Here is a 25,428-nt window from a genome sequence, read left to right on the forward strand (position 1 = left end):
CTAGGCAGCTCTAACACATTTTTTTGAGCTGTCAGTTTAGATTCTGAGACTTAGAGCTTGGGATATGAGTTTCCTCTTATAATCTGAATTGGTCAAAAATAGCACAGAAGTCCTACTATGATTTCAGGTGTCACAATTTAAGACAGTTTGAATGGGAGCCAGAAGAACAAGAATGAGTAATTGTTAACATTCGCATTGCACTTATAGTTTCAAAAGTGTTTTCTCTATAAAACTCAGATAAGATCATGAAGTGTACGGTAAACAGCTTAGCAGGCAAACTGGAAAGGAAACCTGCCATTTCATCTGCAGAGACTGAAAACTGAATTAGAAAGAGTCTCAAGTAAAAGAAGATCTATCTTGTGACGGCCAGCTGCTGGCTGTGGTCCACCTCCACCAGGGACAGGAACGTGAGGAGATGAATTTGCATGGTGACAGGAGGGACTTGGACCTCACGCAGGGGCACTGGGACTGGAAGATAAATGGGAAGATGGACCTCAAACTTCTTTTTCTGAAAATCTTTATGAACATGATAACGATTAGTGAAGTGGGAGGATTTCAACCCAACCCGGGCTGCAGGTAGGGACTCCAAGGTCTTTTGAGCTCTGAGTTTCTGTGATTAGGATGTCAAATGATGTGCTTTAAAAAAAATTAGGCTCTGAAATAAGGCCCATGAAGGGTCAAAGGACTGCTCAGGGCTGGGAGTCAAGAGAGGCCTGTACCTTTTTCCAGACACGCCTCTGACCTCAGGCTTTGAATTGGTTGGTTTGACCTTGACAAACCTCCTGGCCTCAGGTGTGCCTCAGTCACCCACAACAGAGCTTAGAAAGGAAAATAGTACTTCCCTGGAATCCAGAGACTGTCTAGGCTGAGTGCCTTGGAAACATACTGGAAAACCAGAAATGACTCTCAACTATTTTGCCCTCAATGCAAATACCCTGAGGCCCAAAGCAGTCGTTCAAACCCGGATGTCGGATCGCGTGGGCTCTGCGACATCTGCAAAGCCCAATAGTCAGAGTGCTCATATTCACAGCCACCAAAGTTCATTTCTTTTAGGGAAAGCAAAGACAACTATCACCTGCTGAGCATCCATGCACTCTATTTTACATTCGTTATCGCATTTGATTTCATGACAACCTGGTGAAAGAGGTACTGTCATCCCCAGTTTGCTGTCTGAGCTCAGAGAAGTGGACCAGCTTGCCTACATGATTTCACGGCTCTTACTAGCATAACACTGTTTCCCAGATGCTAATGTATTTCTCTATAGAATAGAGAGTGCTTGCCTTTGGGACAAAGCAGAATCCCTCAAGTACAAAACAGTTGGCCATCTCCGTGAGGGAGCTCACTTGGTTCCTTTCCTTGGGGCCTGGTAGGGGTTTCCTGTTCCGTCTTGCTTCATGAACTCCCCCACCCATTCCACCATATACACATCCATTTTGTTACCTTTGAACTTGATTTCCATCACCTCTTGAATGTTTTCCAGGATATCCCCATTGGGCTGAAAGGTGTGACACGGACAATGAATGCTGATTTCCAGACCTAAGTTGGATTCTGCAAAATAAGACACAGCAATGGTGAGAAAAGCAGTTTGTGTGATGAAGAAGGGTACCCACCAGTCACACACAGAAGAGCCAGGGCCTCTGCCGCCACAGGCAGTCATAGGAACTGAGTTAGACTGAGGCTCCCAGGTGACAGAAAGTGCTACCAAGGCGATAGCAGACCTTCGCGCTCACGCTGCCACATTCCACAAATTTCTGTCGTGTTACAGACAACCAAATGGAGGTATAAACTAGTGGGCACCGTGAAGGAGAACTTTAATAGTCATCTATTTTCAAAGAATGGTTTAGGGAAAAAAAAAAATGTCACCAGCCTACTAGGGGGCAAAAGGATGAGGGTACAGGAAAGGAGAAAACCAGTCACACCCCATACATGTCGGTTGAGAGAGGAGATGTTCTAGCTGTGAAAGGACAGAGGAGAGAGGCAGAGTGCCTGGAAGAGACCAGGGAAAGGGGGAAGCTAAAGAACTGTGGGGTAGAGAGGCTGTGATTCAAAAGGCCACAAGATGGGAGGAAGGGGCACAGGCTGAGCTCTAGGATTAAAATTCAGAAAGCAAGGCTAGAGCAAGGTCTCCAGCAAGCAAGCAGCAGAATCAGTAAGGTGGAAGAGGCCACCATTTCTACCAGGGCTACAACTGTAGACAGACAGAGAGAGGTAGATTCCAGAGGAGATAAGATGCAAATCTCAGTTATGCTTGGCTATATTTCCCTTAAGGAACAAGGACATGATGAGGTCAAGATTACTTAGAGTTTCTTCTTTGGCAATCCTTGTTCACCTTAACGGGGGAGTTGTAAATGTATCCAGCGGGGCTGTGGATGGCTCATTGAGGACAGCCACTGGCTCAGGAAGATGGTTGTGAAATTAGAGAACAGGCCGGAAGAGAAGGCAGAGGGCCATGGCCGAGGGCCCAGATGGCATGAGCTCGGAGAAAACAAGTGTGAGGAAGCCTGGAGGCACCAGGGTTTGGTGGCTGATGTTGTGGGGCAAGAAGGCCAGCTCTGGCCCTTTCTCCTATTGCCTGTGGGATCGGGTATTTTGGTAACTAAAATTGGGAAAGCAAGGAAACTAGTAAAAGGGGTTGCATAAAGTGGAAGGAAAAAAAAGGAGGAATAAGGAATGAAAAATTTGAACTGAATCCAGTAGTTTTGTGCAGGGAAACCAGGTAGTCTGGTATCATGTCAGTCCTGGTGGGTAAGACTCAATCGGGGAAGCTCTCTTGATCCGGGGCAGCAGCCAGCTCTGGTCAGGTATGGAAGAGGTCGTGGGGGGATGACCTCTGAAGTCAGGGTCAGCGCCTCAGGGATCTGATTGATGCCCTGCTCTTGGAGGTCACCCTAGTTCTGTGTGAGCATCCAGCCTTGGGGCCAACCTGGGGTCTTCCAGAAATCTGATGTCAGCAGGGAAAACCCCAGAGTCCAGGCCGCCTCAGCACCCTTCTCATGTGCAGAATGGCCCAAGCCCAGAGATTCCAGTCAGCAAAAGGCAGACCTGGATGTCCCAGTTCTACTAGTTAAAAACCAGCCCAATCCCTTCTCCCATAAACTCTAGATCCCAGCTTCGTTTGTTCTCCCCCAGTCAGGGCAGCCTCTGGGACACACTGACACCTGCTGAGCTTGAAGATTTCTGTCCCAGGTTAGCTTTGGTGGGCTGGGGAGCGGCCAATATAACAAGGAAGCTGAGCCCCAGATGGAGAACAAGAAGTGAATAGAGAGGGATGTATAAGGAGTGTCCTCTTTCTGAAAGAAGGAGCTAGAGTAGCTGAAACAGGCTACATAAAACATAGTACACTTCCTATTACCCAGAAAGGTTTAAGTAGTCCGGGAGAGACCTAGAGTGGACAAGTCCTATGAGTCTGTGAGTTAGAAAGTCGAGACGCAGACAGATGTGTTAGGGAGAGTTAGGGTTAGGGTGCAGGGAGTGCGTGTGTGATGGTGCCTGGCTTGGCTAGCAGGCTCTGTCTAGGTAGAGGGCTCAGAGAATGATGACGATAATCACCAACGTTTGTTGAGTGTTGCTACATGTCACGCACCGCTCTAAGACTATGTGTGCATTAAGTCATTTACGTAATCCCCATACTAATCCTACAAAGCAGGAGCTGTTATTACCCCCTCCCCGCATTATACAGATGAGGACACTGAGACTTAGGGAAATTAAATGGCTTGACCGAGGTATCCAACCAGTAAGTGGTAGAACCAAGATTCAAAGACAGGCAGCCTGATATCAGAGCCACGTTCCTAACTGTTAGAGACAAAGAGGGACCAAAGAGAGCCCAGCCGGGACCATCAAGGTAGATGCCCACACAGTCACTGAGATACAAAACGCCTGTGTATTCCCAGTGTGCCCCCTGTCCTGAGCCATGGTGCTGGGCGTGTTCCCTGCCCGGCCTGCTTGGGGAGGCCAGGCTCTGCACACAGGGGAGCCACAGATTGTGTGGAACAATAGCACAGGGGTGTGAAGACCTGGGCCCACAACCCTGGAGAGGGCTCCAGCCGGCTCTGGGCCCAGAAAGCAGCCTGGGAACCGGTGCACAGTAGGCTCTTAGATGTTTGCTGAACTAATACAAGACCGTATATGTGACTCAGTTTCCTCACAGTCCACACCGCCAACGGCTCCATTTGGAGTCCATTTACTGCCTTGTTTGGGGCCAAGAACCCTCAAGAGACTCAGGAGCTCCGCAGAAGTAAAGGTCTGTGTATGACTCCCCCATGCGAGGGGTGGGCAGCAGCGGCCAGAGCGGGAACTGAAGGTTCCAGTGAAGAACTAACCTCAGAATTGGCAGCGGTAGGGACGGTGGGTGGGGAACCCATAGGTTTTATTACGAAATTATCTTTCTGATGTCTCAAGGAGGATGGAAATCATTCTCAGTGCAAACTTCTCATTGAGTTCTGCAGCTGTGAAAATAAGAACTCCTTCAAGTGCCCGGGGCGTCAAAGAAATCCAGGTGGAGCTGATCAAAATCAGACAGGGAAGCTGAGAGATTCATTTCCCCAGCCTCTCCTCTCTGTAGCCATGTCGGGCTCTAGGCAGAGTTGAGTCAGAATTCCCACAGTGCTGCTGTCAGCTGGTGCACATGGGTTCTCCCAGGTTTTTGCCTTCATGCTCAGTCAGGGAGATAGGAGGGAAATCCCAGTACCCTTGGAGCTGAGGCAGGACCTCCAGCCCCCTATCTGCCGACTCAGCCACCAGGTTATGCCCCTCAGATGGGGACCTGCACACTCGGATGCCTACAGAGCCCAGCAGGTTATGTAAGTGAGCAAAGCGAGCCAGTGTATCATGCTGAATTGGACTGGCAGCCACACTCTTGGGAAACACTGGGGAATGGCAGGGCCTGTGGTGACATGAAGAATGCATGCCCGGCCTCAAGAGGTGGCCCTACTCACCTCTGATGGATTGTTACCAGGAAATCTTCCCATTTGTCAAGAAAAGCCAGAAGTCTAGGTTTTATGTGAAATCTCCTGAGTTTAAAACAAAAACTGTTGACCACTAGTTAAATTAAAACAATATTGGTAGGCCAACCAGTTTGTGATCTCTGCCTTAGAGCTTCAACCCCTAATTTCCTAAAACACTGAGGACAAGAAAGGACCCACCTGCCCAAGGGACTCTGGGTATCAGTACGTGGATGGATGGACTGTGGCTCCCTAGCAGCTGATGAGAAAAGAAAATTCTTCACAAGACAGGACCACCTTAGATACCCTCAACCCACTGAGCACCAGACCAGGCAGTACCACCAAGCAAAGAAGGGAAGAAGTAGCAGAGCGTGATGCCATGAGGCACCATGACTGTCCATCAGGAGACTCAAGTTCTAATCCAGGCTGGATGACTCTGGTCAAGCCACTTAACTTCTCTGGGCCTCCATTTCCTCGTCTGACCTAATAAAAGCTTACTGTCCCATAACAGGCCAAAAACTTGGAAGTTCTCTTAACTACAATGGATCCTTAAAATAGCTCTGTGAGGCATGAAGGGAAGACACCATTACCTGTTTTCCAGGTGAGGAAGCAGAGCGAGTGGGTGAGAGATTTGGGATGTGTGAAGTTGGATATGCCTGTTGGACAGCTCTACCAGGATGACTGCCAGGGCTTTCAAACTTAATCAGCCAAAATGGAACCTGCCCCCAAACCTGCTCTTCTCCCAGCCTCCCTATTTCAATGTGTTACCACATGGGTGTTCAGCCCAAAATCTTCAGTCATCCAGACTCCTCTTGTGTCCTCTCACCCCATATCTAATCACCAGTCAGTCCTATTGGCTCCACCTCCAAAATACAGAACAAATCCATATCATCTCCATACACACGGCTACCGCCCCGGACGAAGCCCATGTTGCTCTCACCTGAGCTGCTACAACGGCCCCTAACTTCTTCCCTTGACCTCATGACAACCAGAGAGTCTTTGAAAGATGTAAACCAAATCACCTCACCCCCACATCCCCAGCCCTGCTGTAACCCACTCAGGACGTCTCATCACACTTGGAATAAGTCCTGACACCTGACCGTGGCCTTACAGTCCTACATCACATGGCTCCAGCTCCTCTCTGAGCCCCCAGCTCACTCTGCTGCAGCCACACCAGTCAGGCTCCTGCTGCTTCTCACTGGTTTTGCTTAGCACATCCTTTATCCTGACCTTCACAGACTGGGTCTTTCTTGTCCCTCATATCTCAGTGCACAAATTCCTTCTTCATAGAGACTCCTTGAACATCTGATGTTGGACCCCACTCAGTCATTATCACTTTGCCCTCTTTCTGTTTTTCCTGGTACTTATCACTATAATATATATAAAAGTCTTATTCATCAATATGTTTACTTGTTTACTACGTGTCTCTCCCACTGAAAGCCCCATGAGATCTGGGACCTCACCTGCCTGGTTCACTGCTGAATCCCCAGGGCCTGGCTCAGAGTGAGCATTTAGTCAATATCAGTTGAGTGAACGAATAAAGGACACACAACAGGTCAATGGCAAAGCTAGGCTTTGAACCCAGATCTGTGTCTCCCCTAGTTCTGGCCTCTTCCCTCTGTGTCATGAAGGACCAAGAGACCTGAGGTTCCTTCCAAAATGCTCATCCTGAGTCCACCTACCTCTTCGTAAGAGCCATTCACGCACAGTGTCTGTGACGTCGAAAGACAGCCACTCAGCAGTGCCCCGCGTGGGCAGATTCTTGCCATCGAGATAGCGCTGCTTGGCTATGTGCTCATCCGGCTGGAGGATCTACAGGGCAGAGGAAGGAATAAGTCCCGAGGCCAGGACAGGGCACCCGCGTGTCATGATGTAGGAGGACGGAGAGGGGCAGCAACAGCAAACTAAGACTTCTTAAATGTTCCTTTGAGTTCCTCCGGTTAAGTCTTAATCCTCTTAACGACAGACACAGATACAGAAACTAAGGCTCAGAGAAGGTAGGACTCACACCCAGGTCTGCTGAACTCTGAGCAGCGTGGAGGCCCAATCTGGCCAAGGAACCAGCTTTCCCGCCTGAGTGGTGTCTGTCCTGGGAGGGGGCTCACCTGGAAGAGCTCAATCCTCTGCTCGCTGCGCTTGGAGCTGGGGTTGGGCATCCGCAAGACCCGGAATTCCGCTCGGAACAGGTTGGTTTCATTTTTCTCCACTGAGGACACGTTGAAGCGGAAAATCTTGGACGTGATTCCTTTGGGACAGACGGCCAGGTCATCTAGGAGGCAGAGCAGTGGGGGGAGGCACAGCATGAGCGAGACCCACAGGGACAGTGTGCTGCCAGCAGACACTCACCAAGGGGCCAGTGTTCCACCTGTGACCTCTCTAGAAGCTTGAGGCCTCAGCCCTAAAGGTGGAAAAACCCAAGGAAGATCCGGGGTGGCCCTGGAACCACACATAGGCCTCATGGTGAAGCAGGACATGGTGCCCCAGGACATGGCACTAACAACTGGCCCCTCCGACCCCTCACCTCGCCATCCCCACTCTGGCAGGCTCTCCAACCTGCTTTCCTACTCTTTTAGAAAATACAGATTCTCCAGTGATATCAGCAATTTCCTCTAGCAGTTTAATCATTGTTAGCTAGTTGATTCATTCATGCGTTTGTTCATTCAGGCATTCATTCATTCATCAGACATGCAGTGAACAAATACTATGTGCCAAGCACAGGCTAACACTGGGAAGCAAAAAGGAAGAGGCAGGGCCCCCGCCTTCAAGGAGATTAATATCCAGGGGAGGCTGTTAGTACATGGACCAAACAACAGGACCAGAGGGAAAGTGCTAAGGGCCTTTGGAGAAGCCTAGGAGTTGCTGCAAACAGGTCAGAGGAGGGAGAGGGTTGAGAGCACTTCGTGGAAGTGGTGATTATTTAATCTGGGTGATTATTTAATCTGTGTCCTGCAGGAGGAAAGGGTCTAAGGATGCAAAGGAAAGAATTTTACATGAAAGGACTGCTGGAAGCACAGGCAGGGAGGGGAGCAAACGCACGTGAGTAAGAGGGACCTGAAGCAGCCAGGCTGGAGCCCGTGAGACAAGGTCAAGACAGTAGATTGGGGTCCACCTGTGGGGAGGCTGAAACGTCAGACCGAGGGGCTGGATTGTATATTATTAACAGTAGGCAGTCATAGAAAGTGACACTCTGGATCTAATGAGACAGCACTGGTGTGACAAGGAGCCCACACATCTGGAGCCTGGCAGACCCCCCAGATGTTTCTTTAGACTAAGCCGGTCTATCACCATTGGCTCCTGTCTCTCTAAGGGTTACTTTCCCTGACAGCACACGCTATGCCAGCCTCTGTCACCCTGCTGGCCTCTGAACCTCCATCCACAAGACAGAAGGCCACACATGCTCTTTCCCACCCCCTCAGAGCCAGATAAAGGAGACAGGAAGATCCTGTCATTTCTTTACAACCTCAAGGTCTGAGCAGCATTAACACCCAGAGAAAAACTTTCTACACAAATGGTAACAATAGCCAGAACTTGAAACTCAAGCCCAGAGACCCAGATTCCACACATAATGAACATGGCTGGAACAAGCCCATAATCACCCCAGGGGGGGTTTAGGAAGTCATGGACAGGGCGGGAGATCAGAGGCCTGGACACAGGCACATGCGCTACTGAGCTGTAGGAAAGGATGAGTGAGTGTTTCTGGAAGTTGCCATCTGGTGGGTCTGACACTGGTTCTTAGAAAATTAATGGAACAGATGTTGGGAAAACAAATGTGTGAATGCTAGCTAATGAAGCCCTGATTAATAACTGGCTTTGAAAGAACGAATACTGCCAACTATTCCTTAAACCATTTCGGATAAAACCAGAAAGAGGGATCATGATGGCCGTTTAATTTTTGAGTTTGCAAGCCTGTAACCCTCTGGACATGGGTAAGCTCCTTGGAAGGGAAACCTTCTCAAGTACTGACATACTTGGGTCTCAGAGGAGCTGTCATCAATATGGCTTCAGTTAGACTAGTACCTCCAGTAACTGTTGAAAGAGGGAATAAAAGATACGTCAGCACAGTGTGTGCGTTGCTATAAAAAGGAAAAGGGGAACAGAAAATGGCCCGTGCCAGTGAGGAGAGTCAGACTGGGGGGCAAGACAGTGGGGAGCCAGGGGACGGGGGATGACGAGCCAAGAGGGTCTTCAGGACACCCTCGTCACCCTTCCTCCTTGTTTCTTCCAGCCCATCAATCAGGTATCTGTTCCCCAAGCTAGACTCCTCTTGGTGGGAATTTCAAGGAGATTTCAAGGGGATGGAAAGGTCATATTTTATCCCTGGGATCTACAGATTTGTAACAGACTCAGAAGGGACATTAGGGGTCATCTAGTGCAACCCACTTCAGATAAATTCGTGCCCAGAGGGGTCTTGGCCAGGGTCACACATGAATTAGTTGACACAAGCAAACTGACACTAGCAAGCAAAGCTCAGACACAATCATTAGTGATTTTAAAAGAACTGTATAGGAGAGGAAATAAAATGTAAACATAATCTTCCTGACAATTAAATCCACGCTTTAAATAATTTGTGGAATGAGCCAGAGTATAAATAAATAAACAAAATGTAATAACACTATCTTACATTTCATAGAACTTCTATTAACTCATCTGACCCTCTAACAATCCTTGAGGAGAATGAGAATAAGTAAAATTTATCATTTTACAAATGAGAAAAGTAAGTATCAGGAAAGTTAAATCACTCTTCCGAGATCACTCACACAGTAAGTGGCAGAGGTGGGATTTGAACCCAGGTCTTCTGACCTCATTTACTGAAGCAAAGACTCTGGAAGTTGGAGGGGACCTCAGAGATCATTTAGTGGAGGGGTGATTTCACCAACAAACTGTAGCAGGATTCCATGAAATGGGGCTAGAGTGCCAACTTATGCCTCAGACAAAAACCACTTCCCAGTTTTGTGATTAAGCCATGCTTCTGCAGACACTAGTATTATTGAGAGCTGGCCTAGGAGGTCCACCTTTACAAATTAAATTATGACCAACTTTTTCTATTGCACACAAAGTATATATATTAATGGGTGCTATTTTCTCCTTTTTACTATAGGGAGAGAAAACTAAGCAAAGAATATTCATGCAGGGTATTCATGGAAAAATCTGGAAACAGCTGACCATGTTTAGACCGGGCATTTTTTAATGCTTTCAGACAACTGGGCTCCTAGATGTACTTCTGCTTGTGCTCATCATTTCTGCTAGTAAAATTACTTCTGGTTCCAATGATGGGACTACGTATATCAGTGTGGCAGTGCTCCTCTACCTAGCTGTTCCTTAGAATCACCTGGAGAGCTTTAAAAACAGATGATGCCTGGACCTAATCCCCAGAGATTCTGATTACCTCACTGGAGTATGGGTGGGTCCAGAGCTTTTTTTTTTTTTTTTTAAGATCTCCAGATGATTCTAATGTGTAGCCAGGATTGAGAACCACAGTTTATAGTGCTCTGCAAAGGGTACCATGGCATCCAGATGTTCTGATAAACCACAGCTTTAAGGATTCAACCTTTAAATAGGTTAACCTTTAAATGTTAATCCGTTAAAATATTGTTTGGCCAATGCATTGTTTTGTAAAATTTTGAATTAGAAGCCCATAAACATTTTAAGGCCAGGTTAAAAGTTGGGAAATTTCACAGAAAGATTTTCTGCTCTTCTGGGAAGCAGTTAAGATCTAATCATGGTGGACCCACATTCCCCAAGGCAAAAATTGGCAGGAGCTGAGTGGTGGGCGCCCTCTTTTAATGGGACATGGGCAGTTCCAAGTCCCCCCGCCACCAGTCTCCCCATACACCCTATTCTCTCCATGACCCCGAAGCCAAGTGTCCTGTGCAGTTTGTCATGGTCCCTGTGCTGCAGCCTTTCCTCTAGATCATTTGCATCAGCGGCCTGGGCTCTGTGGGCTCTTGTGTTTGCAGGCCTTCTAAGGAAAGGTTTTGCCCTCGTTCACTGAGTCTTAAGCGTCAGTGAACTTAAAAATCAATACGGAGCTTGTTAAAAATACAGATACTTCAAGACGACACCCCCAGAGATTCTGATTCTGTAAGGGTAGGCTAGGGACTGGGAATTCATGTTTTTCACATTGACCTAGTCTCTAGTCCACACTTGGAGAAACACTGACCTAGCGTGCAGAGAGCACTGGCACTTAGATCAAATGAGTTCTTTCAATAAGAAACCTCTTTTAATTTTCAGAATGAACAAGATCTAAAAGTAGCATCCAGAAAAGAAACGCTAAAATATCGTTTTCTCTTTGCTCATGAACTCTGGGTTCGCTGGTTGTCTTAGCGTCAGACCTCGGATGAAAACAAGAGTCTCCTGCCAGACACATAAAGAGTCTCCTGCCAGATAATTACAAGCCAGAAGTTAAAACAGCACCTACACTGGTGATATCTTGATAACAAGGATGACAAAAGAACTGAAAAAGCTGTGTGCTTCCCCACCACGTGGGTCAGAGAAAGCCTCTACCCGCTTCCCATAGCAAAATCCTGGACAATTATATAGGAATAAGATATACATGAGTCTTGCCTTCACTCCCCAGCAGAGACCTGTTGAATCATCCCAGATGTATACAAAGAATTGTCTCAGCTGGAAGGGAGCGTAGAGATTATCTCTGACTTTACAGATGAGGAAACTGAGGGTCAGAGGTGTGACTAGCTCAATTCCACATGGTGTAGTTGCTTAACCTGCTTGAGAGTCTTAAGCAGATAATGAAAACACTTTTGTTGAATTTGGGAGAACGTTTGTGGCAGGATGAACCTCCAGGCCATAAAAACAGGCAGAGCTAAGAAAGAGCACACCCAGTGATCCCTAAGCAATCTGCCACCAGGGTTACTAACATACAGTAATAGCTCCTATGCCCACCTGCTTGGTCCAGCATGTGATTCCTTCATATCATAAACCAAAGTTCTCTTGGAGCCCAAAGGTTAAAGGTGGGACTTACAATGCATATTTTATGTTTTGCATTATTGTTTAACAGCATGCATTCTCTAGGGAGAATGTCTAGGTTACAACCCTGGTTCTCTTGGGGCAAATCACTTAATTGATGCATGTTGCAGTCTCCTTATCTGGAAAGTAGGGAAATCAGGGTACCCATCTGACAGGGCAGAGCCAGAGAACGGTCTTATCCTCTTTGCTCTCACCTTGATGCCCTTTCCCCTACGCCACTGGAAGTTAGTCCTTCTTGCACTTCGCACTCCAGGCACCCTTGTCTCCTTGCCCCAGCTCCTGCTGTCACTTCCCTCTGACAGCCTGTCCACGGGGTACCGGAAGGGGCTGGGAGTGATGAAATGTGGAAGGGAATGTGATCTCATCACCTCGGCAGCAGGAGCTCTGGCACTCAGATCCTACCAGTGCCCCACCCGTAGACCCCGGCCCACCCTCAGGAGTTCTAGACACTAGGCTTCCCTCGCCCCGACCTTGGAGGGTGGCTCTCTGCTCGCTCTCAGCATCTGTTAGACGTTTGCATCTGCCCACGGCCTCTTTATAATTAGTGTGCCTCGTGCATCTGTCTCTCTGGGACTGGCTCAACACCTGACCAGCCCGAGGGCAGGCCAGGCCTGCGTCTGCTCAGCCTCTGTGTCACCTCCAACAGCTGCAGAGTCTGGGCCTGCTTCCTGTTTGCACCTGCAAGGCTCACTGGCATCACCCGTGTCCCACAGGGCCCCGGACCCTTCATGATATCTCAAGTCGCATCCTGCCCACCGTGCCAGGTTTCTTCCTGGCCTGATCATGGCTCTGTGGCCCCAGGGCCACCCTCACCTACTGCAGTTTCAAGGAAGGTCCTGGTGCTGCAGCCCGGGGCTGCCCAGCATCTGTGCAGCCCTGTCCTGGCTGTCCCCAGGGCTGTCCACTAATTGTACTCTGAGTCTCTGCACACATGTCCACTGGCACCTGGGTGCCCTTACATGTCTCTGGCTCATTTGTTCTCAGCTTGGGATTCCAGGCGGCGTGGGCCCCGGTGACGTAGATCCCTCTTCCCGGGACTCCTCCTCCTGGCCCGGATCCTTAAGGCCCGGAGTCTGTTCCTCTTGCCCTGGACTCTCCTCACACCTCTCCCGCAGGCGTCAGCTTTCCACCCTTCTCCGATGTTTGGCCACTATGTCCTGCCTTTGTGGGTGCCCAGGGGGTTGGGGGTTCAGCCATTCAGCTGCTGGTGCCTCTGGGAACCACAGGCCCCTGAGGACCCTGAGTCAGCCTCACCTAGAGAACCCTGGCCAGGGAACACTAGCTGTGCTTCACTCTCCGGCCACCACCCCACACGGGAGCCACCTCCTAACGCAGCCACAGGAAGCCGGAGCGGGAGCCCCTCGCCAGCAACCGCAGGCTCCTGGGCCTGGCACGGGCCAGCTCCCGGTGAGGCCTCTGGCACCTTCTGCCAGAGCCGGTCCATCCATCGGCTGCCCACTCCTCCTTCTCTCTAGCCAAGTTCCTTTCAGCCCCTGCAGCACCCCCGCTGACCACCCTCACCTTGCCTGTTCCATCCCATTCTCCCACCCCCCACTCTGGGCACTGCCCACCTCTCAGGTGAGCCAAGGCTGAGGTAGCCTGGGCGTCGAGGACACCTGCTGGTAGGAAAAGCAAACAGAGCTATTCCCAGAGTCCCTGGCCTGTGAGTGGCTCACATTCCTCCTTCCTGGGCTGTCAGTTTCCCAGCATCTGCCAAGTCTCTCTCTGTTGTATTGAGGTTTTTTAAATCCCCGTTCAGTAAATACACATGACTTCCACACGTGTACAAACACACACAGACGTCTCACCCAGAAGCCTCCCAGCTTCTCGGCACAGACGGGAGCTTCCTGGGAAGACACACTCCCAGACACACGTCCCCTCTGTATCCACAGCCACACCTCCCACCCACTCTTCCCCTGACACGCAGACACAAAAGGGCTGCCGGCCGTCATCTACACATCCAGAGCCACATCCCCGCTTTCCCCGTGTCCACGGGCCCGGAAGACGCCCATTTTGCACCCATGAATCTGTGTACCGTACGAAACCAGACTACACATCGCTTTAAAGCACACAGCCACGTGAACACAGGCGCATCCCCTTCCCTCACGCACACAGCTCACATGGGTCACAGGCATGGTGTGGACTGAAGGGCCTAGGCAGCGAGAAGCTGTCCCTTGCCTGGGCCTCAAAAAGCTGGACAGACAATAACTTGGGGCAGGTATACTCTTCTTCCCCAGAACTGGAAAAACAGAACGTGAGACGTGTCACAATGAGGTGTGAAAAGCAGGGAGAAGACCGAGGTCTCCAGCTCATGGAACCGCACGGCCTCGCTCATGAGAGAGCCAGCCCTGCCCCTTTATGGCACCTACACGCACCCATCTGACCACACGTGCCACAGCACGCGTGCTAACGGGACAGCGCAATGTCACTCCAAATTCATGTGATGTGAGTTCAGCAAGCTGCTCAGCTCCGGGGCCCCCGGCCTCCCGGCAGCACTCGACTCTCACCAGAGTGCCTCTGTCTCCCTCCCCACCCACCTCCCCAGCCCCAGCTGCGCATCGCACCTCCCCAGCCGGTGCGGGTGAGCCCTGGGCACCCTGCTGTGTGGCTACCGCTAGGCCCCCCTCTGTGGAGCTCCCCACTCCAGGTCAGACCCTCCAGAGCAGACACCCCAGCGGGAATTTGGACTTACTGTGCTCCTCCAGCCCGTGGATCATGTCGAATTTATAGATTTCTTTGGCATAGTACTCCGACTCGGTGTTTTCCTGAGTGCAGTCGTCTCCCCTCTCCCCGTGCACCTCTTCCAGCAGCTCTCGGGTGCTGTTGTAAAGGTCCAGGACCTGGGTGGGGATGTTGGCCAACACCGATGGATCGGGGGGACTGGTGAGCCTGAGTTTGCTCAAGATCTGTCCCCTAATGGCTTCCACCCGCTTCCTCTTGATGTGGTCGAAGTCCAAGGTGGTGCAAGTGGACATGGAGAGACTGACCGTGGCAAAGTTCAGCAGGGCCAGGACCACCAGAGCCCTTTGCAAGTGCATCTTCATGCGTGAGCAGGGGAGAGAGGCCCGGGGGCTGCGAGGCCTGGTGAGGAGGAGACCCCAGCAGACGTGCAGAAGGAGGGAGGAAAACCAGGCGGCCTCCCTAGATCCCGAAGACTGAGGCTTGGCAAGAAGGTGCATGAACTCACTGCACTGCGAGAGCTTCAGGACTTCCAGGAAGCGCTGGCAACCCTGAGCACGAAGACGCCGACTGTGTGCCTTGAAGCTCTGGGTTTCTTCTCCATTTGTCTAAACAGGTTCTGCTGGGCTCTGACTCCCAGCAGGCCAGGTGGAGGGCAAGCAGAGGGCTGGGAGGGGTGGCAAGGCAGCTGGGAGTGGGAAGGGAGCTGGAGTTTTTCCTTAGGTAAAAATAAATAGAGCAGATATCTGATATTGCCAAACGGCCGCTTGGCGATGGGGAGAAAGTGGGTATTTTAAAGAAGGAGCAGAAGGACCATGGCTGGGTCCCAAAATCAAAATCCTTGCCTTGCCCTGAAGGAGAATAAGAAAAGAGGATGGAAAAGAAAAGAAAAAAAAAAAAAAAAAAAGATCACCAGTGAGTAGGTGGGGAGAGGCAGGGCTAGGCCGCTGCTGGCCCAGCTAAAGATGGGGACAGCACAGGACACACTTGTCTCTCGGGCACACCATTCATGCTTTCTCTTTTGTTTACACTTCCCCGGGGGCTTTCTAAATGACTCTGTTCACGCTGCCTCTCATCTTCATTGGCTGGGATGTGGGCTTATGTGCAATTGGAAGGCAGGGGGGACAGCCCCTGGAGAGCAGCCCCAGTAATCCACTTGGTCGCCCAGGTCACCAGCACCTCGGCTTGTCTTCTGCCTCGGCCATTGCTTCTGTTCCCTGCTCCTCTTTAAAAGATACAAAAGAAAAGAAAAAGAAAATAGAAGCCAGTTCACTGCACGCCTCCTCCGGAAAGCTGTTATTCCTTCTTTCTCATGCTTCTTCCCCTATCTCTCGCCTCTCTTGCTCATTCCCTTGGACTTGGCTTTCTGGTTCCCTCCCTTTCTCTCCCTCCAGCTTCCCTCTCTCTCCCTCTCCCTCTCCCTCAAGCTCCTCTCCCTCTCTCTCACACACTCACATGCACACACACTGCTTTCTCTATTTCTCTCCGCTGAAATTTTATACCTCCCTCCCATGACGTTTCTGGCCCGGGGCGGGGTGGGGGGGAAGGGGGCGAGGGGAGGTGGGGGGGAGGTGGGGGGGAGGTGGGGGGGAGGTGGGGGGAGGGGTGGGGGGAGGGACCAGCGCACGCAGCCTCTTTTGCGGCACGATTTTAATGTTTTAAACAGGCACAGGAAAAGCCGAGCCCATTTGAAAAATACTTCGCGAGTCCTCTCGATCGACGTGGTAACTGAACTTTTTTTACCCTCTTGGAGTCACTCCTGCTACACGTTGACTGTTTTTCTGGAAAGTTACTCCGATGAATCCCCTCCCTCCTTCTACCCCAACTCCTTCGCCCTCTCGCCAGCTGTCAGTCCGTCCTCTCCTCGGCGCGTCTCTGCTCCCTCCCAGGCCCCCCGTCCAGGCCGGCCCCCGGGCCTGGCGGGACACTGGGCAGGGGCCGGCGAGCGCGCGGGGCCTGGGCAGGGGCGGCCGTGCCCACCCTCGGTGGGGCTGACGCCCGGCCTGGGAGCGGGGTTGGAACTGGGTTCGGCCCCGCGGCGATCCTGGCCCCGATTCTTCATTGACAAGATTGGAGTCGGGTGGCTCGCGGAAGCTTGGAGATGCTCCAGGGGCATTGAAAAATGGTGGCGTTTTCCGGCAGATCAAGGGTGCCCTCTGGCGAGGCGAGGCCGCCAGTGAAGGAGGTTCCGCGGGTCGGAGCCGGGAAGGCCGGGAGGGCCGGGGGTGGGGGTGGGGGGGGTGAGGCTGGGGGCCTGCGGAGAAGGGGCCGCGAAAGAGGACGAGGAAAACAAGACCGAGTGCCCTGGGGAACAGCTTCCCTCTCGGCCCGACGCGCGTACAAGTGCACTTTTCCCTTCCCGGTCCCGCTCTGCAGCCCCTCTCACAGAAATGTCCTCCAGATGTTCGCGGCCTTCCTCCCCGCCGAGGGTTCCGCGGGGAGCTGCGCCAGCCAGCGCAGAGTCAGCAGTTGGCCCGAGCCCATTTCCCAGATGGGTGAGGGGAGGTTTTCTCTCCGCTTTCGTTCCTTTTCTCAGCCTAAGTTTCTAGGTCTTTTCCCATCAAAAGCTTAGGGAGGGCAAGCCACCATGCCCGAGCCCGTCCCCAGGATTGTCTCTGAATTGATCACTTTCCTGGGACTCAGCGCTGCTCCCTGCCACCCAGCCCACCTCGCCCTAGCCTTCCAGACCCTTCCTGCGAGGTCTGGTTCCTGCCCCTGGCTCATAGGCCACTAACTGAAGGGAGATTCTCTGCATCCCCAGGGCCCTGGTTGATCAGTTTAAGTTGAGGACAGTGAGGCATAGACCCATTTAAGAGGCTTGTGAGTGGTGGAGGTGATATTTAACAAGGGCTCTCTGGTTTGGAAGACATTATTTTTATTTGCATAAAACATGAGGAATCCTAAGTGTAGAAAGCTTAAGGTAACTTGCTTTTGAATTACTTTTAGGTCATAGAGTCAGTGGGTGTCAACACTGAGATTTGGACCCAGAAAATCTATTGCCAGAGTCTATGCATTTAACTACTGTGCTCTACTGACTCTGGAATTCAGCTATCATTTGAGAAATATTTTTGACGTCTACTATATGCCAGGCACTGTTCTAGGCTCTGTAGATGCAACAGTGAACAAAGCAAACCAAACCATTCTCTTATGGACTTCACATCTAGAAGTGGAAGTAGGGCCGTGGGAAATGCAATAAATGAGCTAAATATGTAAATAATGTAGTATGATCAAAGGTGAGTGCCATGGTGGAGAATGAAGCAGGGAAAGAGGAGACAGAGTGCCTAGGTTGGGGGCACGCTGCAATTTAAAATCAGAGAAGGCCCTACTGAGACCTTCAAGTAAATACTTGTAAAATGAGAGGGAAAATTATTAAAGTGATGTCCTTCTGCACCCCACCTGTACCAAATCAGAGTCTACAGGGACGGGGCACTGACGCATGTATTTTTAACAAACTTCATGCTACTGGGTGCCAGTAACATGCACCAGAGAAAAATACTTCAGTAAGATCTGGCGATCCAGGTGCCCAGCAAGGTTTGGAAAGCCCTACTCCAGGGCTTCTTTCTGCCCAGAATGTGCACCCTTTGCTTTCAGGAATTTGGGGAAGAAGTGGGAGTGGAGTCCTGGAAATTAGCTCTAAAGTGGTGGTGGTGTGGCTATGAGCAGTGGAAGGAAAATAGAAATGGAGTCGGTATTGCTAAGAGCTCTCTAAAATGGAACCAGAGGCCTTTGAGGAAGTGTGAAGTATGTGAGTCTCAGCTTGGATAAAATCTGACCTTTTGACCACTTATTGTCCTAATGAAGGCATTCAGAAGATCTGCCAGAAACTCAAGATAGTTATCAGACCCCTACCTTATAATAACTCGTGACAGCCTATCTACTGATCAGACCCTTACTCTAAAATAACTCATGATTCCTTAATGACAAATATTTCCTTTCTTGTGTCAGAGTACAGCCTTGTGGCTTTTGCCTTTGTAAGCCCCTGACCCTTTCTCTTCCCTGGAACACTCTTTTGACTTTACCAGAATCTGTGTCTCCTGGATTGCAATTCTTAAGACCCCCCCCCCAATAAAGCTCTTTATTCTTTGCAGCCTCGATATTGATTATTGTTCAACAGAGATCACAAGAAATGGAATAATCCAAAGATTAACCCCTTCTTCGTCATCTGGTGCCAAGGAAGAAGGGAACAAGGGCTTCACTGGAGCCTATATTTCATCCATCCTGGGTTTTTGGCAGTGAATGTTTCTTCAGGTTAAAATCTAACAGGGTATTTTTCTCACTGAGAATCAGAGTTTGTGAGTGAAAGATTTTAGGGGTAATCTCTAAGAGCCACTACAAGGGAGGAAGCTGAGGTCCAGAGAGGGCTCTGCCTGGCTACACAGGTAGTTAGCAGCAGAGCTAGGATGAGGCTTCAACTCTTCTGACATCCAGGCAGTACTGTTGTTGTCACAGGCATGCTAACGCATAGCCCTACCCAGTAAACATGTATTGATAAATGGTTGAACTGAATAATTTACTAGGCATTTAAGAAATCCTGCATTCCTGTTTTAGAGTCATTAATCCCACTTCCAAGTCCTCACTTTTAAGAGGTAGTCATCTAAGCCTTAACCCAGGCATGGTGTTGGGGACATTGTTCACTTTCAGGGTCATGAGCCCATCTTCTGGGGTCCCGGCTGGGGGTCCTCAGTACTAGGGACTGGTCAGTGGCATTGACGTGGGGATCTTACATGGAGAGTCAATGAAGACTCAACTCGCTTGTCCCATTAGACTGGGAATTTGGGGGCCGTCTTCCTCTGCTGGCCCAGGAGACTGGCTGGCACCCAGTAACATGCACCAGAGAAAAATTCTTCAGTAAGATCTGGTGTTAGAAAGCACCTGGCTCTGCTGCTTAACACTCAGGTGATTTTCCTCAAGGCATTGCTCTGCACCTGAGTGTCTTCAGTTGTTGACTAGAGATACTGCTCCTGCTCACCTCATGGGGTCTTGGAGGGATTATTTGTACTTTTGAAAGTTATTAGTACACAGGTTTTTTTTTTTTTTTGCGGTACGCGGGCCTCTCACTGCTGTGGCCTCTCCCGCCGCAGAGCACAGGTTCTGGACGCCCAGGCCCAGCGGCCATGGCTCACAGGCCCAGCCACTCCACGGCATGTGGGATCTTCCCAGACCGGGGCACGAACCCACGTCCCCTGCATCGGCAGGCGGACTCCCAACAACTGCGCCACCAGAGAAGCCCAGTACACAGGTTTTTGATGTGTTGCTTCAGCGGCTCTGTGTTCTTGAAGGCAGAGATTATGTATATTGCACTTTTCATTGTAAATCATCTATTGGCACCTGACCCTCTGTGTGCCTGTTCTTTCATCTGTCCATTGGAGACAATACAACTTATCTTGCTTCCCACACAAGGTTGTTATGCCCTTCCCATGAGCTAATAACTGTGAAGGTCCTCTGTACATTGCAAAGAGCTTTACAAATGGAAGGCATCAGAAAAATTACTACTATTACTAGCAGTGTTTGCACTTGACAACTTATGTGTTTGAACAGAGCTACAGATGTAGGCAGTTTCTAAAGACTAAAACTGTTCACTGTCCCACAGGAGCACCCTTATCAGGATTTAATATCTGGAGATTTTTTCCAGATGTCAAAAAAGGCAGGTTTAGGATAGGTTTGGTTTAAATTGGAGGTTGGCACGTAGACTCCAGGAACGATGCGGCGGACCCTTTAAGTATTGGGATGGAAGGGCGGAGCCGTCGTCAGGGACGCGACTGGGCCGCTGGGTTTCCAGGAAGTGACGTCAGGCGGCCGCAGAGATGGAGGACGTGCTGGACCTAGGCGAGGAGCGGCGTCGCGGCTCGGCCACCTCCGTGAGGACCGACTCGGGGGGCTTGGGGCCAGGAATTAGCGGGTGGGGAGGAGCGACCCCGCCGGCCCCGGCTTCCCTGAGTCCCCTCGGCCCGGCCTGTCCGTGGCGGCCTGAGCGGGCCGGCTCTGAGCCTTGCGGGGGTGAGGTCGGGGAGGAGGCGGCCTCCCTTGCCCCGCCCCTGAGGCAGCGGTGAGCTCCTCGGCTGCTGGCCTAGGGTTTGCTTTCTTTAAAATCCTCAAAGAGTGGAAAACAGATCCTGCCCCCGCCGGCCTCTGGGACCGGTGGGAAATTTCCCAGCTTCTCTCCGCTTTCTGGAGCTCCAAGTGCCAACTCCCCTAGAATGGACAGATCTGAGGGTGACTGGAGGGGCCCTGGCCAGAGTCACGCTTGCACTCATCCTAGTGCTTTTCCCTTGGGACATCTCATAGCAGAAGTTGATGTAAAAACCGTACTGTTTTATGCATGGAAGGAAGGAAGGCGTTAGACAGGGAGGTCCTTTCTTGCCACTAATCCTCATGGGGAGGTGGGCGTTACCTCAGTTTTATAGTTAAGGAAATAAAGATTTATAACGCAGGGGAGTGGCTAGGTGCTCGGGGGACCCAGAGGTCAGAGGGCGTATAAAGCTGTTGCATGGGTTAAAAAAAGTCAACCTCCAGGAACCTCGATTTCCTTATGTCTAGAATGGAGATGTTAATGTCTACTTAAAGGGGTTGCAGTGAAGATGAAATGAGGCGTGCGTGGAGAGCATTTAACACAGTGGCTGGCATGTGCTAAGTTATTAGAAGAGGTTAGCGACTGTTGCTTCTGAGGCTGTGATTTACCCAAGCTTATATATAAATAAGCTGAGCTAGATTCAAGACCCAAGTTCAGTGTGTGTGTGTGTGTGTGTGTGTGTGTGTGTGTGTGTGTTTTAACTCCAACACAGCCTCATCAAGCCTTTTTACCTTTAAAATTATCAAAGATGACAGTCACTAAAAGATTGGCCCACAGGGCAGGTCTTTAGTTTCTGCTGTGGAATCTCTACATGTTTTGAAGTACCCTAGTAACATCGGAGATCCTCTAAGTAATTGGAGAGGAGATATGAGCATTGGGAGCAAATTGTTCTACGAAGAAGCAGGTTGCTTGACTGACCAAGGAGAATATTATGTCACCAAGCCTTTCTGATATGTGAGCTTTTTTAGTACCAGGGGATGTGAATGTAGTTATAAATTCATTCTTTCAGCAAATATTTATTGAGCCCCTTCTGTCTGTCAGGCATTGGTTGTCCTAGTTGCTCGGGATATACCAGTGAAAAAAACTAAGTCCCTGCCCTCATGGGGCTTACATTTCAGTGGCAGAAGATGAACAATAAACAGACTATAGATTTAAAACATATAAAACCAGGTAGTAAAGTAGGTTTTCTGCCAGTCATTCCTGTGGATTTATACAGGGTCTTCAAAAAGTTTAAAACCTTAAAATACTTGACAATTATTAGAGAAACCGTCTACAAACAGCATTTAAAGACAAGATCCTTGAATTTTTGTTTGAGCACAACTCACTGCATGTAGTATGCCGTATTCAGAAACCCAACGTTATGATAAATGGAAAAGGGCAGCCATAGGTGAAGGAGTGCAGTTGTCTGTCTTGGGAAGAAAACGAGCTGCTTATTGTCAGAAAGATTGTTTCTGTCATCCCTGAAACCTAAATGATTGATTAGAATTTGACATGTAAATACTATGTAAGGGTTTTTATGTAGGTATCATGTAACCGCTCTCAGTTTATTGATGCAGTCAGGTCTTAGAACATCTTAAAAGAAATTCCAGCAGGGTATAGTGGAAGGAACTCAGGATTTGAAGGTAGAAGAAGATTTAGCTCTTAGATTTATCTGCCACTTAATTGCTTTCCTGGGTCTCAGTTTCCTTATTTGTAAAATGGCCTGAATCCCAGTCACTGTTACTGTGAAATCAAATGAAGCTACATCAAGTGAGATCGAAAAGTGCTTACATTAATGCTGGCTTTTTTTTTGTTTTTTGAGAAAAATGTAAACATTTCACCACCCACTAGTCTGCCTGAAGAATGTTTTGTGTACGTGCTGGGAGGTGCAGTGGTATTTGAGACACAGAGCCTCCACCCCAGCAGGGCTTTGGGAAACACGTGCAGATGGTTCATTTGATGACTCAGAATTTGAAGTGGTCTGATGTCCAAAGCTAATGTCTCAAGATTCTTGTAACATCTTTCCTTTAATGACTGTAAGTGCAAATCCAAGTAGTGTACACGTCAAAGCAAATGCTATCTGTATTTCTCTGGTTTCAGTTACCATGGAATTTCTTTCCCCCCCCAAATGCCTTTTGGATAACTGTTTTCGTGCCAAGCTACAGCTTTGAAATTAGGCCTTCATAAAATCCCGCATAGGAACATGGGAGCCTTGACCACACTCTTCCTGGGCTATGGCATGAGGTCCCTGCCCCCTCTAGAGGAATTTCTAGCTGCATTTCTTTGGGTAGAAAAGGTCTATGGCCATTAAAAGAAAACACTGTGATCAGTACATGAATTTCCTGCTCTACTGTATAGAACTGACCATGGGCACTTTGTTTTAAGGGTTTGGAACCTTTTCTAAGTATATACTCAAGTTGCTCAAATCCCATCCTCCACCGTGTCATCATAAATCCAGTCCTTGCTTACCTTGGCAGGATTGTCTTCCTCATAGTGGCTCAAAGACGTTTGGGTCAGCAATGCCCCTCATCTCTCCTTACAGGGAGCCAAGATGGGGCGCCGAGCTCAACAGGAGTCAGCTCAAGCCGAGAATCATCTCACTGGCAAGAATTCCTCTTCGACTCTGACTGCAGAGGTGAGTGTTAAAAAATTCTGAAGAAATGCACTCTAAGAGTTAGCGATTACTCAGTGAGCAAGGATTTGGTATTTCATATTTTTTTCTCCTTCTTCTCTTTAATGTCAGCCTTCCTCCTATCTTGATTTGGGAATTCCCTTCCTCGGCATTTGTCCTGTTAGCAAGAAGTGAAAGAGGAACTTTTTTCTTTTGATGCCAGAGTAGTTTCTGTGCATTGCTTTATATTCCCAGTGAAGAAGTTTTGTACGTTAACTGAAGCAAGGGACTGGGAGGTTTCAAAATCCAGCCAAAATCCGGGTTTTTATTCCTGCCAGATAAACGCCAGGGAGGCATGCTGGTGACGTAAAGTTGGATTACACAACTGGACATTTGCTCTTGGTGGTGACCTGCGCTTTCTACAGTTTTCAGGCAGGAAGGGGATCCGTACTGGCCTTACTTTCCTGGAAACTTTTCCAAGTGGCCTGGAATCGTGGGAATTTATCCAGCCTCTTTGCAGAGGGTGGGTAATCTTGATGAGCATTGCTTTTAATGCCAGGGCACTATTTTCAGCGGTTTACTCAGAACTTCTTTTCACCCTCCTCTGCCCATTTGAAAAAACTCTGCCCTTTTCAAGAGCTGGCTTCAGGGTAATCCTCGCTGTCAGCTCTTCCTAACTTCTCCAGGCCGACTTAGGGCTGCTACTTCTCAGTTCCCATAGTACCTGTTATAGAACATCTCACATTATGCACTAATTTTCTTTCTATGTGCCTGGCCCACTAGACAGTGAGCTTCTGGGCAACAGGCAACCTGGCTTCTCAGTTGCCCAGCTCATTGGCCTACAGTAGGTTTATAACAGATGAGGGCATCTCTGCTGGGAGGCCTTATGGGCCATGCAGGTGCCCGAGTACAGCATGCTGGGGACAAGATACAGACACATTTGACTTACATATCACATAGGTAGGAATATCCTTCACTTTCATCAGAAATAAGATATCTACCATGTCTTTAAGTGTTCCACATGGACCTTTAGTTTATCTTTCATTTTCTCACTGATTTTAGAAATATGGGTACAGAGAATCATTCCTCCTCTCAGATAACAGCCATGCCAACACAGAAAAGCTGGTGACTGAACCTTGGCCTCACTGCCTGAAGATGGTAGGGAGAGACTGGGGTGGGATTGTGGAAAAACCAGAGGCCACATGTACCCTCCAAAGGGTAACCACTATCTAGCCACAGCCAGCTGATGCTGTGGGGAATATAGGTCCAGTACTGCCAGCTCTTCTGATTTTTCCAAGAGATGGCAGTCTAAAATTTTATGTGAAAGCAGCACGGTTTTCGAGGTTAGCGACTAATTATAAAAGTTAAATCACCATATGGGCTAGATTAGGGCTGAGGGTTGTCAGTTTGTGACTTTGACCATAGCACCTCCATTGTAGAGCTTATTACATTGTATTCTAATTATTTATGTGCCTGGCTCCCTCAGAAGATGTGAGCTTTTGGAAGGCGACGGTTGTGTTTCACCTTTGTCCGCCTTTGTTTATCGCAGTGCCTGGCACAGAGCAGGCATGCCATTGACACTGCAAAGGGTGAGGGGGTGAAGTACATAGTGTGTGATGAGGGGCTCTTAGAAGCTAAATAAGAGCGTCACAGGGTCAGGGGTGGCAGACTGTGGCACACTGGAGACACAGTTAAGGGGGTATAATGGAGTGAGATAGTGAAAGACGATATACTAGACCCAACCCTGGATCTCAAGGAGCTTGAACTGCATGGATGGGCAAGCCAATGACTGGATCAGTGGAAGTCTACTCTTGGCCTTTGGAGGATCCGTCCCAACACCAGATCATTAATTCATTTATTTAACAAGTATTTACTGAAGCTTACTGTGTGTCAGGCACCATTTTAGGGGGTTGGCATATTTCAGTGAACAAGAGCCAAATCCCCTGCCGTAATGGAACTTATTTTCTCGTGATCACTGGCAGTCACAGAGGCTAATTACAAGCCTACCCAATTGTGAAGGAGGTTATAGCCACCTTAGTGGTGAGGTGAGTGAGTCTGAGATGGGCCGGGATGTCCTGATGGCCTTGAAGCCTCTGTGGCACCCACACCAAATCAGCTACCAAGCTGGGGTCAGTAGGCCTGGTTCACCTACCTGTCCCCTTCCC

General features: G+C 49.5%; 2 protein-coding genes across 5 annotated transcripts in view; one reads left to right on the plus strand and one right to left on the minus strand.

The window, feature by feature from the left end:
• TGFB3 (transforming growth factor beta 3) overlaps nt 1–23,257 on the minus strand; it is a 28,209-nt gene extending 4,952 nt beyond the window's left edge. The window contains exons 1-5 of one of the 3 annotated variants that reach the window (XM_060295080.2): nt 23,122–23,257; nt 14,617–15,828; nt 7,046–7,209; nt 6,623–6,752; nt 1,441–1,548 (exon numbers count right to left, since the gene is read on the minus strand). In XM_060295080.2, the coding sequence (XP_060151063.1) occupies nt 1,441–1,548; nt 6,623–6,752; nt 7,046–7,209; nt 14,617–15,103 (889 nt within the window). In that variant the 5' untranslated portion in view covers nt 15,104–15,828; nt 23,122–23,257. Of the gene's footprint in view, nt 1–1,440; nt 1,549–6,622; nt 6,753–7,045; nt 7,210–14,616; nt 16,045–16,346; nt 16,641–23,121 lie in introns of those variants that run through there. The other 2 variants (XM_060295079.2, XM_030831815.2) reach the window with 2 other exon arrangements.
• Nucleotides 20,396–25,428, plus strand: part of IFT43 (intraflagellar transport 43) — a 152,276-nt gene continuing 147,243 nt past the window's right edge. For both annotated transcript variants that reach the window (XM_060295082.1, XM_060295081.1), the window contains exons 1-2: nt 20,396–20,461; nt 23,195–23,287. In XM_060295082.1, coding sequence (XP_060151065.1) covers nt 20,408–20,461; nt 23,195–23,287 — 147 coding nt within the window. In that variant the 5' untranslated portion in view covers nt 20,396–20,407. The remainder of the gene's footprint in view (nt 20,462–23,194; nt 23,288–25,428) is intronic.

This window comes from Globicephala melas, chromosome 2 (genome assembly GCF_963455315.2).
Source record: "Globicephala melas chromosome 2, mGloMel1.2, whole genome shotgun sequence".
In the NCBI taxonomy this organism is placed as follows: domain Eukaryota; kingdom Metazoa; phylum Chordata; class Mammalia; order Artiodactyla; family Delphinidae; genus Globicephala; species Globicephala melas.